Raw genomic sequence first — 15,457 nt, 5'->3', positions numbered from 1 at the left:
AAACAACAAACAAAAGCCTGTGAAGACCCGGGGTAGAACAGGTCTTCAGCAACCCATACTTGCCCTAAAAAGCGATTATGCTTGTCGTAAGAGGCGACTAACGGGGTCGGGTGGTCAGGCTCGCTGACTTGGCTGGTGCATGTCGTTGTATCCCAGTTGCGTGGATCGATGCTCACGCTATCAATCAATGAATGTCGGGTCCAGACTCGATTATTTACAGACCGCCGTCAGAAAGCTGGAATATTGCTAAGTGCGGCGTTAAAAACAACAACAAACAAACAAACTATACGTGTGCCCACAATACCCCATCTTTGACTTCCGGAATTCTGCGGAAGCTTGTCTCCACATTAAGCTGACACGCCGCGATATAACTTGAATACTGTTAAAAGCGGCGCTTAACCCAACTCACTCACTCACTACAACTGTAATGTACATCAAATAATTCTATTGTCTACTTCAGACGAAATGTTTACATTTGTTTTATCCGATTTGACTAGAAAATGTTCCATTTCTTGACGTACAACCGAATCGATATGGAAACAAACGATACATTTGGGTATATCTTAGAAATAGTAGATTGTATGCTGGTTCAAGACGGTTACGCATTTTCCGCATTCTTGTTAAAACTTTAATATTTTTTAGTCCAATGTAAAGTATATACTACTTTAATTATTTATACCATTGCTGTAAACAACTCTTTTGTAGTTGCACACATGTATAGATATTAAACATTCAATGTAGTTGTGTGCATGTTTAATGTGTCGGTTGTACTAGTTTAATGACTTTCACTGGGACAGGACAGTGATAGTTTGTGATGGTAAGAATCAATGTTAGTTTCTATCAATCGTAGATTTTGTATATATAGTCTTCAACCATGCCATTTTTATTCTGCACCCGTAAAGATCCGGGTAGAATAGGTCTTCAGCAACCCATGCTTGCCGTAAGAGGCGACTAACGGGATCGGATGGTCAGGCTCGTTGACTTGGTTGATGCATGTCATCGTTTCTCGTATCCTAATTGCGTAGATCGATTCTCTTGTCAATCACTGGTTTGCCTGGTCCAGATTCGATTATCTACAGACCGCCGTCATTATTGCTGTGTGCGGCGTTAACAGACATTATATTCTCAAAACCACCCACGGTGCTACAAGAGCATATTTTACACAAGTACAGGTGATGAGAGACAGACAAATGAATACTGGCATGATATTCAACGTAATTTTTTGTAGGGTTTAACACGTTTATATTTAATAACCCTTGTCCAAGTAAAATCGTTTTAAATACACGTATCTATGAAAGATAAAGTAACGACATTAAAGTAGATAGTGAAATTCATCTGCTATAGATCGACACTCGGACGGCATGTTCTATCCTCAAGGGGCAGGCCACGCCATCTGCCAGTAAATTGTGATTAATAGCATTATATATAATTATGCTACTTGCTACTTAATAGAAGTTAAAGAACACCTAATAGTTTGGTTATGTCTAGTTTATCGATCTTTCATGTCATGACAGATAAACTATGGGCATATGAAAGGTCGGGCGTTCTTTAACTTTTTAATGGTACATTTAGGTCATTCAAGATTATAAAATAATCAAGTGTGTCTAGAAACTGAGTGGTAAGACCTGAGTTTCACCACTTTCCGTTATTCATCGTAAATGAAAAGAAAATGAGAAACGAAATATACTGAATGTGATCTTGCCTGCCTCCCCTTGACTGTCAAAGTCGAGAGACCCGTGAAGATCCGGGTTAGAATAGGTCTTCAGCAACCTATGCTTGCCGTTAAAGGCGACTATGCTTGTCGTAAAAGGCGACTAACGGGATCGGGTGGTAAGACTCGCTGACTTGGTCCAATTGCGTAGATCGATGCTCATGATGTCAATCACTGGATTGTCTGGTCCAGACTCGATTATTTACAGACCGCCGTCATATAGCTTGAATATTACTGAGTGCGGCGTTAAACAACAAACCAACCAACCAACCAAATCGCCTTGTGAGACAGACCGTGTGAGTGAGTGAGGGTTTTATGCCACTCCTCGTACGACATGGTATTGATACTGAGTGAGTTGTTTAACGTCGCTTTTAACATTATGCCATTATATCACGGCGTGTCAGCTTAATGTGGGCGGAAAGCCCGATGTGATGCAGGGCTAAAACGTTATCACTTTGGTGAAACCCACAAGCACCAACAACAAACAAACCAACAACAACAAAGTCGAGATGTTTGGTTGTAATTGGGACCCCCCCCCCCCCCCCCCCCCAAGCTTGTAGACTGTGGTTCCGATCAAATGAATGATTACTACTTACTACTTATAATATTTTTATAAATTTAAAGTGAGCGGATGCCCGAGAAAAGTTTCCGTTTTTTAGCCTCAATAAGTATTTGGGATATCAGTATGTTGACATTCTTAGTGTAGTTTTGCTGTACATTTTCTGTTGGGTGGTCCTGTTTAGGCTGAGGGGGGCACGGATGGCCCAGTCGTCTAAGGCGCCGCGATTTGCTGTGCAGAGTTGCGTCACTTGGGCACGCCAGAAACCTATGATTGTGGGTTCGAATCCCGGTTCGACCAAATCATGTTTCTAGGTTTGTCAGCACCATACCCGTGGTCGTGGGTTTCACCGAAGTGGTAAACGTCTGGGACCGGCATCACTTGGGGCTTTCCTCCCACATTAAGCTAATCACTGACTGTTTAGGCTGAAAAAAATACATTTCTGTGTAACATTCACCATTCTCTGAATCCAGTATGACGTTTTTATCCCCCGTTTACCAGCGTTGGTGTAACTAAACTTCTAATCACCACTAATCCACCTTTCTGTGTTCGCCAGACTCCGCCCTCTACCCAAGTCCCCCGCCGTGACGCCGTGTAACCATGACGTCCTCTTCTCCCCCGTCCGAGGTCGACATGTCCACCACCGTCTCGAGCTCCTCCGACAGCGACTTGGACTCCACCGGCCTTAACACCCGCTGCAGCATCTGTAACGACATCTACTCCATCCCCAAACTGCTGGGCTGCTTCCACACCTTCTGTCAGCCATGCCTCGAGAAGGTCAAGGTCACGGACAAAGTGACCTGTCCGGAATGCCACTTCGACACATACCTCGGGTCCGATGGCCTCACTGGACTCCGACAGGACTACACCGTCAGCAATATCATGGAGCTGTCCACTCTCGACCCCTGTGCCATACACTGCACTGGTTGTAAAAGCAAAGAAGCCAATGTTGTTGCCCGTTGTTTCGACTGTGCAAACTTCCTCTGTGCCAACTGTGTTATGGCGCATCAGTTCATGCACTGTTTTGAAGGCCACCGAGTCATTAGCCTGGAGGACCTGCAGATTAACAAGGATACTTGCAATTCCGAGAAACCAGTAAACTGCCCCAAACACAAGATCGATGTACTCAAGATGTACTGCAAGACGTGCGCTGAACCAGTGTGTAAGGAATGTGTGCTGCTTGACCACGGTCGCGGCCACGACTGCCAGTTCCTGACCGAAGTAGCGGAAACAGAAATAGAGATGTTGAGAAACCTGGAGGACAGTGCTAGAATTAAGATTGAAGATTTACGGGCTACGGCGAAAGGGATTGGTGTCGGCTCGATAAACCTCCAAACTCAGTACCTCAAGGCCCAGAATGACATCAATGACACTCACGACTTCTACATCGCCAAGCTTGAAGAACGTAAAGACGAGACCCTGAAAGAACTCGATCAGGCTCTCAACGACAAGCAGGCTGCCATCACCACCCGGGCCCAGAACATCCAGGAATGTCTGAGTAGTCTTTGCCAAGGTATCCAGTTCGTTAACAAACTCCTAAATAACGCTTCCGTCACAGAATGTCTGATGCTGAAGACTTTTGTTGAACGTAGATTCCATAACATGTTCACCTTCTTGCCAAACCTGGATAATCAGGACTGCTCCGAGATAGAGTTCATATCCAACTATCAGGCCATCCAGACGGGTGTCCGCAATACGTTTGGTTACGTCAGCCAGGGAAACGAGTCGCTCTTCAGAAAGACCAGCTTAACTCCAACCTGCCCGACTATTGAGAACCTTCCCACGTGCCAGGCCATAGAACACCTTCTTTCTACCACCACCAGGCTATCGTCTACTGGAAACATTTTTGACGAACCCCCCAATATCAACGTGTATAAGCAGTACGGCGCCAGTGACCTCATGCTTCCAGGTGACCAGTACAACACGTGGTCCAGTGGTTCGGACATAATGTCGTCCAGTCTGGACGTCCTGTCCCCGACCCCCAGTTCCGGAAGTCACGTGTCTCTTCTCTGCCCACTGACCTCCCACGTTCGACGTCACAAGATGATCTACCACTGCAGGTTCGGGGAGTTTGGAGTGCTGGAAGGGCAGTTCACCGAACCCAGTGGCGTCACCGTCAACGCCCAGAACGACATCATCGTTGCCGACACCAACAACCATCGTATCCAGATTTTTGACACCGAAGGAAGATTCAAGTTCCAGTTCGGCGAATGCGGCAAGCACAACGGTCAGCTGTTGTACCCTAACCGTGTGTCCGTCGTGGGGTCTTCGGGGGACATTGTCCTGACCGAGCGGAGCCCCACCCACCAAGTCCAGGTCTACAACCAATTCGGCCAGTTCCTTCGAAAATTCGGCGCCAACATCCTGCAGCACCCGCGAGGAGTGGCAGTCGACAACGCCGGGAGGATCATCGTGGTGGAGTGTAAAGTGATGCGGGTCATCATCTTCGACAACATCGGCAACGTGCTCAACATGTTCTCCTGCTCCAAACACCTGCAGTTTCCCAACAGCGTCGTGGTCAACGACAAGGAGGAAATCTTCATCAGCGACAACCGCGCCCACTCTGTGAAGGTGTTCAGCTACCACGGCGTTCTGCTGCGACAGATCGGAGGGGAGGGGATCACAAATTACCCCATCGGCGTCGGTATCAACGCAGCTGGCCAAGTAGTCGTCGCCGACAACCACAACAACTTCAACATCACCATCTTCACACAGGGCGGCCAGCTCGTCAACGCTCTGGAATCCAAGGTGAAACACGCCCAGTGTTTCGATGTGACCCTCATGGACTATGGCTCTGTCGTTCTGGCGAGTAAGGACTACAAATTGTATATCTACAGATACATGTAGGATACAGGTTATCCAATCCAACCTGATGTTTGGAGCAATACAAGTTGTATACGTCCTGGTATATGTGTACGGATACAACTTGTACACATCCTGTTACATATGCATGGATACAAGTTGTATGCTTCTGGTATATTTGTAGGAATACAAGTTGTATGCATTCTGGTATGTGAAGATACGTCCAGGTAATAACCTTCACGCATTACAAATAGAAACGCGTAGACATCTACGAAGCGGGTAGAACGGGTACTCACTTACATTCCTTGACCATTGCGCAAACCCAGGTCCCATTGCCTATAACCATTGAGAATGTTTAAACCCAAGGCGTCCAATGTTATACTGGCATGTTTTAATCCAGTTAATTCAGTATTAGAAACTAAGAGAAAATATACAAGAGAAGTGCACAAACTGACATGTTGCTGTCCCTCTGTTAGGTGTATTACGGTAGTTGAGCGTCTCGTGCTTGTACGTGTGATGCTCATTTCATCTAGTTAAGTAAAATGTAAAACTACAGATAATCCGGACGCGACCTTAATGTGGTTCCACCGCGCTCTACCTCAACATGACTCATATATGCAGACATTGGTGCAACTTTGCTGCAACCTCGCTGCCTTACCGTATATATGCAAAATAATGTACTGCCTCCAGTAATTATGCAAGTACGAGATCCAAGTGTTTCTTTTCGTTCATCAGCTCAGGTTTTGTACATAAGTATATCAAGAAATACTTCCTCATTTCCGTCAGTATTATTTATCATTTTTTCATTGTTTTTCCGTTGTTGAGTTTGTTATTTTTCAAGTGCTGTCGCTACACCATGACAACCAGCCGCTCTCTTCTCATTGGCTCGAGTGCTTCACCAATCACAAGCTTCCAGCAAGTCCATGTTTTTATTGACTGGCCGACTTTGAATTGAAAACTCGTACTTATGCCTAACACTGCAATGTAAATACTTCGGATATACTCGCTCATAACAGCATTGCCCCCCACTTTGACACTGACACGTTGTTTATTGTTGATTTTCTACTCCGGTACCGCCCTTCTAAGTAAAGGGTAAATGTATCGCAAATGTTTGTACATCTTTATTTTCCCGACACTCTTGTCCCATTGTTTCGCAATGATAGAAATGTGTTCACCATTACATGATCTCAATTGCATGTTCTATATTATCTCTTGTTCATATTTTGCCATTCAGAATAAAGCGTTCATGATAATGATACTGTTGTCTGTTATGAGGTAACGAGGTGCGGTCGGGTAGCCCAGTGGTTAAAGCGTTCGCTCGTCATGCCGAAGACCCGGGTTCGAATCCCGATATGGGTACAATGTGTGAAGCACATTTCTGGTGTCCCCCGCCGTGATATTGTTGGAATATTGTTAAAAGCGGCGTAAAACCAAACTCACTCACTCACAGATTGAGGTAACGAAGCCTGCTCAGATCGATAATATTCGGCCTCTTGTCTGCAGCCAACAAACAATAATCCCAAAATAGAATGAATTTTCCCCCCGAATATGTTATAATCAATAACGAATGGTATGGCCTTGTAAGATGACCCCAGTGTTAATAACACCTCTTTTGAGAAAATAAGAATAAATCCCAATTTTTTTTTTAAAAAACCATCCCAATTTCCCAGCTAAGGGCACTCGGTATAGTTTGAAATCCTAGATAAATCCTGTTGGTTTTTAGACTATTATTACGAACCGCCGTGAAGCCGATGGAATAGTGCTGATTGCGGCGTCGGCAACATTCCCTCCACGTTCCAGTGTGGAATCGCCACGTAGATACAGCTCCTCACACTACACAAGGGTCATGTCATACTTGGTTCTGTTGAATCCAATGGTCGTGGGTTCGAATCCCGGTTCGCCCCGATTATGTTTCTAGTTTTGTCAGCACCATACCCGTGCTCGTGGGTTTCACCAAAGAGGTAAACATCTGAAACCTGCATCACTCCGGGCTTTCCTCCCACATTAAGCTGACTCGCCGTTATATTACTGGAATACTGTTAAAAGTGGCGTCAAACCCAACTCGCTCACCGAAAGCGGCCTTACACCAACCTTACTGAACATCGCCGCCTGTAGATACCCAGGATGTGCTTCCAGTTCGCAATCACCTGTACATGACTTCACCAATCGACATATCGCATGCAGGGCCGTGTCTGTAAACACCGTGCCTTGCTAAACAATGGGATTATTTGTTCCTGTGTGAACGTTGGTGTCTATCGGTCGGTGCCACTGCCAATATTCTGCAATCAGTTCCCCCTTGGCGAGGCATGATGCCAGTTGGTGCCCGATCATTCGATACCCCTGTTTGGTATTTTTGACGAGCTTCTTTCTTTTGAACGTGATTAATGGTGTATATTCGTGGCTTGTACTATCACCTCATCTGTGCTACAGAAATGTACAGAAATACATCATTGAGTGTATAAACGTTTCCGACAATGTTTGACATATATGTAGGTTCCCCCCGCTTCCATCTGTTTCACAGGCCCTCGTGGGAATAACGGGGCAGAGTTTGTCTACAGTTCTCTACACTTGTGCCAACAATACCGCATACTTGTCTCCAGTTTTCTATACTATTGCTTTCCCATGAAGATTCCGGATTTGGTCTTCAGCAACCCATGCTTGTAAGAGGCGACTAACGGGATCGGGTGGTCAGGCTCCCTGATTTGGTTCATACATGTCATCGTATCCCAATTGTGTAGATTGATGCTCATGATGTCAATCACTAGGTTGTCTGGTCCAGACTCGATTATTTACAGACCGCCGTCATATATTATAGCTGGAATATTGCTGTGCGGCGTTAAACAACAAACAAACAAACAAACTATACGTGTGCCCACAATACCCCATGTTTGACTTCCGGAATTCCGCGGAAGCTTGTCTCCAGTACCTAAGAGTGAGTAAGTTGGGTTTATCGCCGGTTTTAACATTATTCCAGTTATATCCGGCGTGACAGCTTACTTTGGGAAGGAAAGTGATGCAGACGTTCTATTACCCATTGTCTGCTCATGGGAGACCGCCTCCGTGGTCTAGTGGTAGAGCGTCCGCCCGGAGAGCGGACGGCCGCGTCATACCAAAAGACGTTAAAAGATGGTACTTGTTGTTACCCTGTCTGGCGCTCGGCATTAAAGGGCTAAAACAAGGACTGGTCGGCTCGGAGTCAGTATACTGTGTCTGAGTGGGGTATTCATGTTAAACTGCCGCATGGTATCTCAGTGAGCTAGCACTATAAATCGGCATCAGTCCGAACTAGTACAAGCAGCCACACACACGTGCATGCACGTCGCTATATAAGTGCAATAATCTTGGACGCGACGTTAAACCCCATTTCACCTCACCTCACCTGACCTGCTCATGGGAACTCCGGCTGAGTTGATCCCCAGTATGGCATGCTAGTTTCCCCAAAAACAATCCCTCCACAGAGTACATTCAGTTCCGATGAGAATATGTCTTAAGTAAGTCGGGCGCTGGGGTAGCTTAGTGGTTAAAGCGTTCCCTCGTCGAAGACCCGGGTACGATTCCTCACTATAGTATTTGTTTGCCGCACCCAGCAATATTCCAGCTACATGACGACGATCTGTTAAAAAAATGAGTCTGGCCGTAAAAGGCAACTAGTAATGGGATCGGGTGGACAGGCACGCTGATTTGATTGATGCATGTCATCATATCCTAACTGCGAACCGGGGGCACGGGTGGCCCAGTCGTCTAAGGCGTCGCGATTCGCTGTGCAGAGTTGCGTCACTTGGGCACGCCAGAAACCCCGATTATGTTTCTAGGTTTGTCAGCACCATACCCGTGCTCGTGGGTTTCACCGAAGTGCTAAACGTCTGAGACCTGCATCACTTCGGGCTTTCCTCCCACATTAAGCTGACACGCCGTGATATAACTGGACTAATGTTAAAAGCGGCGTTAAACCCAACTCACTCACTCACTAACTGCGAACCTACCCTGTCTGGTCCAGACGCGATTATTTACAGACCGCCGTCATATAGCTGAAATATTGGAGTGCGGCCTCACACAACAAACAAACAAACCTGTCTATTTAATTTCAGTAGTGTATGTAATTGTGTTGTTCGTGACTGCAATATGCACCAACAACACGTCGTAAGCCGTCTGGTAGATCACGTGTTGCCATCGCTCGTGAACCGCAATACCGACCCCGTACTCAAGGACCCCGGGGCAGTCCCCTCCCCATGTAGTTGATGCTATCAGGGCGCGGCACCGTGTACCTTCCGTGTCGTCCTTACCCTGGCGAGTGTCGCAGTATGATGTAGGTAAGATACAAACGTGGAGACCACAAGCCGATAACGGAGTGTCGCAGTATGATGTAGGTAAGATACAAACGTGGAGACCACAAGCCGATAGCGGAGTGTCACAGTATGATGTAGGTAAGATACAAACGTGGAGACCACAAGCCGATAGCGGAGTGTCATAGTATGATCTAGGTATGATACAAACGTGGAGGCCACAAGCCGATAGCGGAGTGTCACAGTATGATGTAGGTAAGATACAAACGTGGAGACCACAAGCCGATAGCGGAGTGTCATAGTATGATCTAGGTATGATACAAACGTGGAGACCACAAGCCGATAGCGGAGTGTCACAGTATGATGTAGGTAAGATACAAACGTGGAGACCACAAGCCGATAGCGGAGTGTCATAGTATGATCTAGGTATGATACAAACGTGGAGGCCACAAGCCGATAACGGAGTGTCACAGTATGATGTTGGTAAGATACAAACGTGGAGACCACAAGCCGATAACGGAGTGTCACAGTATGATGTAGGTAAGATACAAATGTGGAGACCACAAGCCGATAGCGGAGTGTCATAGTATGATCTAGGTATGATACAAACGTGGAGGCCACAAGCCGATAACGGAGTGTCACAGTATGATGTAGGTAAGATACAAACGTGGAGACCACAAGCCGATAGCGGAGTGTCATAGTATGATCCAGGTATGATACAAACGTGGAGACCACAAGCCGATAGCGGAGTGTCACAGTATGATGTAGGTAAGATACAAACGTGGAGACCACAAGCCGATAGCGGAGTGTCATAGTATGATCTAGGTATGATACAAACGTGGAGACCACAAGCCGATAACGGAGTGTCACAGTATGATGTAGGTAAGATACAAACGTGGAGACCACAAGCCGATAACGGAGTGTCATAGTATGATCTAGGTATGATACAAACGTGGAGACCACAAGCCGATAACGGAGTGTCACAGTATGATGTAGGTAAGATACAAACGTGGAGACCACAAGCCGATAGCGGAGTGTCATAGTATGATCTAGGTATGATACAAACGTGGAGACCACAAGCCGATAACGGAGTGTCACAGTATGATGTAGGTAAGATACAAACGTGGAGACCACAAGCCGATAACGGAGTGTCACAGTATGATGTAGGTAAGATACAAACGTGGAGACCACAAGCCGATAACGGAGTGTCATAGTATGATCTAGGTATGATACAAACGTGGAGGCCACAAGCCGATAACGGAGTGTCACAGTATGATGTAGGTAAGATACAAACGTGGAGACCACAAGCCGATAGCGGAGTGTCATAGTATGATCTAGGTATGATACAAAAGTGGAGGCCACAAGCCGATAACGGAGTGTCACAGTATGATGTAGGTAAGATACAAACGTGGAGACCACAAGCCGATAACGGAGTGTCACAGTATGATGTAGGTAAGATACAAACGTGGAGACCACAAGCCGATAACGGAGAGTCACAGTATGATGTAGGTAAGATACAAACGTGGAGACCACAAGCCGATAGCGGAGTGTCATAGTATGATGTTGGTAAGATACAAACGTGGAGACCACAAGCCGATAACGAAGTGTCACAGTATGATGTAGGTAAGATACAAACGTGGAGACCACAAGCCGATAACGGAGTGTCGCAGTATGATGTTGGTAAGATACAAACGTTGAGACCACAAGCCGATAACAGAGTGTCACAGTATGATGTTGGTAAGATACAAACGTGGAGACCAAAAGCCGATAACGGAGTGTCACAGTATGAAGTAGGTAAGATACAAACGTGGAGACCACAAGCCGATAACGGAGTGTCACAGTATGATGTTGGTAAGATACAAACGTGGAGACCACAAGCCGATAACGGAGTGTCACAGTATGATGTAGGTAAGATACAAACGTGGAGACCACAAGCCGATAACGAAGTGTCACAGTATGATGTAGGTAAGATACAAACGTGGAGACCACAAGCCGATAGCGGAGTGTCATAGTATGATGTTGGTATGATACAAACGTGGAGACCACAAGCCGATAACGAAGTGTCAGAGTATGATGTAGGTAAGATACAAACGTGGAGACCACAAGCCGATAACGGAGTGTCTTAGTATGATGATGGTAAGATACAAACGTTGGGACCACAAGCCGATAGCGGAGTGTCACAGTATGATCTAGGTAAGATACAAACGTGGAGACCACAAGCCGATAACGGAGTGTCACAGTATGATCTAGGTAAGATACAAACGTGGAGACCACAAGCCGATAACGGAGTGTCACAGTATGATGTAGGTAAGATACAAACGTGGAGACCACAAGCCGATAACGGAGTGTCACAGTATGATGTAGGTAAGATACAAACGCGGGGACCACAAGCCGATAACAGAGTGTCACAGTATGATGTAGGTAAGATACAAACGTGGAGACCACAAGCCGATAGCGGAGTGTCGCGGTATGATGTAGGTAAGATACAAACGTGGAGACCACAAGCCGATAACGGAGTGTCGCAGTATGATCTAGGTAAGATACAAACGTGGAGACCACAAGCCGATAACGGAGTGTCAAGTTTGATGTAGGTAAGATACAAACGTGGAGACCACAAGCCGATAGCGGAGTGTCACAGTATGAAGTAGGTAAGATACAAACGTGGAGACCACAAGCCGATAACGGAGCGTCATAGTATGATGTAGGTAAGATACAAACGTGGAGACCACAAGCCGATAGCGGAGTGTCACAGTATGATGTAGGTAAGATACAAACGTGGAGACTACAAGCCAATAGCGGAGTGTCACAGTATGATGTAGGTAAGATACAAACGTGGAGACCACAAGCCGATAACGGAGTGTCACAGTATGATCTAGGTAAGATACAATCGTGGAGACCACAAGCCGATAGCGGAGTGTCACAGTATGATGTAGGTAAGATACAAACGTGGAGACCACAAGCCGATAGCGGAGTGTCGCAGTATGATGTAGGTAAGATACAAACGTGGAGACCACAAGCCGATAACGGAGTGTCACAGTATGATGTAGGTAAGATACAAACGTGGAGACCACAAGCCGATAACGGAGTGTCTCAGTATGATCTAGGTAAGATACAAACGCGGGGACCACATGCCAATAACGAAGTGTCACAGTTTGATGTAGGTAAGATACAAACGTGGAGACCACAAGCCGATAACGGAGTGTCACGGTATGAAGTAGGTAAGATACAAACGTGGAGACCACAAGCCGATAACGGAGTGTCACGGTATGAAGTAGGTAAGATACAAACGTGGAGACCACAAGCCGATAACGGAGTGTCATAGTATGATGTAGGTAAGATACAAACGTGGAGACCACAAGCCGATAACGGAGTGTCACAGTATGAAGTAGGTAAGATACAAACGTGGAGACCACAAGCCGACAACGGAGTGTCACAGTATGAAGTAGGTAAGATACAAACGTGGAGACCACAAGCCGATAACGGAGTGTCACAGTATGATCTAGGTAAGATACAAACGCGGGGACCACAAGCCGATAACGGAGTGTCACAGTTTGATGTAGGTAAGATACAAACGTGGAGACCACAAGCCGATAACGGAGTGTCTCAGTATGATGTAGGTAAGATACAAACGCGGAGACACAAGCCGATAGCGGAGTGTCACAGTATGATGTAGGTAAGATACAAACGTTGGGACCACAAGCCGATAGCGGAGTGTCGCAGTATGATGTAGGTAAGATACAAACGTTGGGACCACAAGCCGATAGCGGAGACTCATACTGAAGGTTCGCTGCAGGACATCATGGCGGTCACAAGTGACGGCCGAGTACAGGCCGCAGTGCAGATGAAGGTTGAAGGAAGTAGGATTTGTGCAATCGGATTAATGCTTTTGTGGCTAATTGATAGTTTATAGACATGTCCTGGTTTAGAATTACCTGGAGGAGACGTATTTACTGGTCACTGTTTGTGGTTGTGTACTTGTTGGTCTGGTAGCTGCGTGTCGGCGTGAGTCTGTGAGTCTGTGTGTCTGTGTACATGTGCACACGCTTATGTGTACGGAATGGGATGATCCTGGGTTCGAATCCCAGATTCGCCCTGATTGTGATCCTTTGTTTATCAGCACTGTCTCGTGCTCGTGGGTTTCAGTAAACAGGTTACCAGTGAAGATCCCGGTTAGAATAGGTCTTCAGCAACCCTTATGAGATCGGGTGATCAGGCTCGCTGACATGGTTCATGCACGTCATCATATCCCAATCGTGTGGATGACGTCAGTCATTGGATTGTCTGTTCCAGACTCGATTATTTACAGACCGCCATCATGTAGCTGGAAGCCTGCTGGCTTGACAGTTCTGTGAAGGAAGGTAGTAGCCTGTTGTCTTGACAGTTCTGTGAGGGAGATAGTAGCCTGTTGTCTTGACAGTTCTGTGAGGGATGGTAGTAGCCTGTTGTCTTGACAGTTCTGTGAGGGAAGGTAGTAGCCTGTTGTCTTGACAGTTCTGTGAGGGAGATAGTAGCCTGTTGTCTCGACAGTTCTGTGAGGGAAGGTAGTAGCCTGTTGTCTTGACAGTTCTGTGAGCTAAGGTAGTAGCCTGCTGGCTGGACAGTCCTGTGAGGGAAGGTAGTAGCCTGTTGGCTTGACAGTTCTGTGGGGAAGGTAGTAGCCTGCTGGCTTGACAGTTCTGTGAAGGAAGGTAGTAGCCTGTTGGCTTGACAGTTCTGTGAGGGATGGTACTAGCCTGCTGGCTGGACAGTCCTGTGAGGAAAGGTAGTAGCCTGTTGGCTTGACAGTTCTGTGGGGAAGGTAGTAGCCTGCTGGCTTGACAGTTCTGTGAAGGAAGGTAGTAGCCTGTTGGCTTGACAGTTTTGTGAGGGATGGTACTAGCCTGCTGGCTTGACAGTTCTGTGAAGGAAGGTAGTAGCCTGTTGGCTTGACAGTTCTGTGAGGGAAGGTAGTAGCCTGTTGGCCTGACAGTTCTGTAAGGGAGGTAGTAGCCTGCTGTCTCGACAGTTCTGTGGGGAAAGGTGGTAGTCTGCTGGCTTGACAGTTCTGTGAGGGAGGTAGTAGCCTGCTGTTTTGACAGTTCTGTGGGGAAAGGTGGTAGTCTGCTGGCTTGACAGTTCTGTGAGGGAGGTAGTAGCCTGCTGGCTTGACAGTTTTGTGAGAAAGGTTATACCTGTTGGCTTGACAGTCCTGTGAGGAAGGTAGTAGCCTGTTGTCTTGACAGTTCTGTGAGGGAGGTAGTAGCCTGATGACTTGACAGTTCTGTGAGGGGAGGTAGTAGCCTGCTGTCTTAACAGTTCTGTAAGGGAGGTAGTAGCCTGTTGGCTTGACAGTTCTGTGAGGAAGGTAGTAGCCTGCTGGCTTGACAGTTCTGTAAAGGAAGGTTGTAGCCTGTTAGCACGACAGTCCTGTGAGGGAGGTAGTAGTCTGTTGGCTTGACAGTCCTGTGAGGAAGCTAATAGCCTGTTGGCTTGACAGTTCTGTGAGGGATGGTAGTAGCCTGTTGGCTTGACAGTTCTGTGAGGGAGGTAGTAGTCTGTTGGCTTGACAGTCCTGTAAGGAAGCTAGTAGCCTGCTGGCTTGACAGTTCTGTAAAGGAAGGTTGTAGCCTGTTAGCACGACAGTCCTGTGAGGGAGGTAGTAGTCTGTTGGCTTGACAGTCCTGTGAGGAAGCTAGTAGCCTGTTGGCTTGACAGTTCTGTGAGGGATGGTAGTAGCCTGTTGGCTTGACAGTTCTGTGAGGGAGGTAGTAGTCTGTTGGCTTGACAGTCCTGTAAGGAAGCTAGTAGCCTGTTGGCTTGACAGTTCTGTAAGGGATGGTAGTAGCCTGTTGGCTTGACAGTTCTGTGAGGGAAGGTAGTAGCCTGCTGGCTTGACAGATCTGTTGGGGAAATAGTAGCCTGCTGGCTTGACAGATCTGTTGGGGAAATAGTAGCCTGCTGGCTAGCCAGATATACCAGACTGCAGAGGCAGAATCTTAAATCGACCCCGTTAGCGTATTTGATTCCCTGTACTTGCTGGATGCCCTCTCCGTCCAAGGTAATTACACCGAGCGCCCAGCACCCTCCCCCCTACTCTACCCCGGCACTGCACGGCAGTGCTTC

The 15,457-nt window shown here is 46.8% G+C and overlaps 1 protein-coding gene across 1 annotated transcript; it reads left to right on the top strand.

Moving 5' to 3' along the window:
• Positions 1 to 2,801: 2,801 nt before the first annotated feature.
• Positions 2,802 to 6,291, top strand: LOC124145261 (B-box type zinc finger protein ncl-1-like). Its single transcript, XM_048384634.1, has one exon. The coding sequence runs from the start codon at positions 2,871 to 2,873 to the stop codon at positions 5,115 to 5,117; it is 2,247 nt and encodes a 748-aa protein (XP_048240591.1). The 5' UTR covers positions 2,802 to 2,870; the 3' UTR covers positions 5,118 to 6,291.
• Positions 6,292 to 15,457: the final 9,166 nt, after the last annotated feature.

Source organism: Haliotis rufescens, unplaced genomic scaffold (assembly GCF_023055435.1).
Source record: "Haliotis rufescens isolate VD_foot unplaced genomic scaffold, xgHalRufe1.0.p SCAF_5, whole genome shotgun sequence".
Classification (NCBI taxonomy): Eukaryota; Metazoa; Mollusca; class Gastropoda; order Lepetellida; family Haliotidae; genus Haliotis; species Haliotis rufescens.
This window is presented reverse-complemented; position numbering and strand designations above follow the sequence as displayed.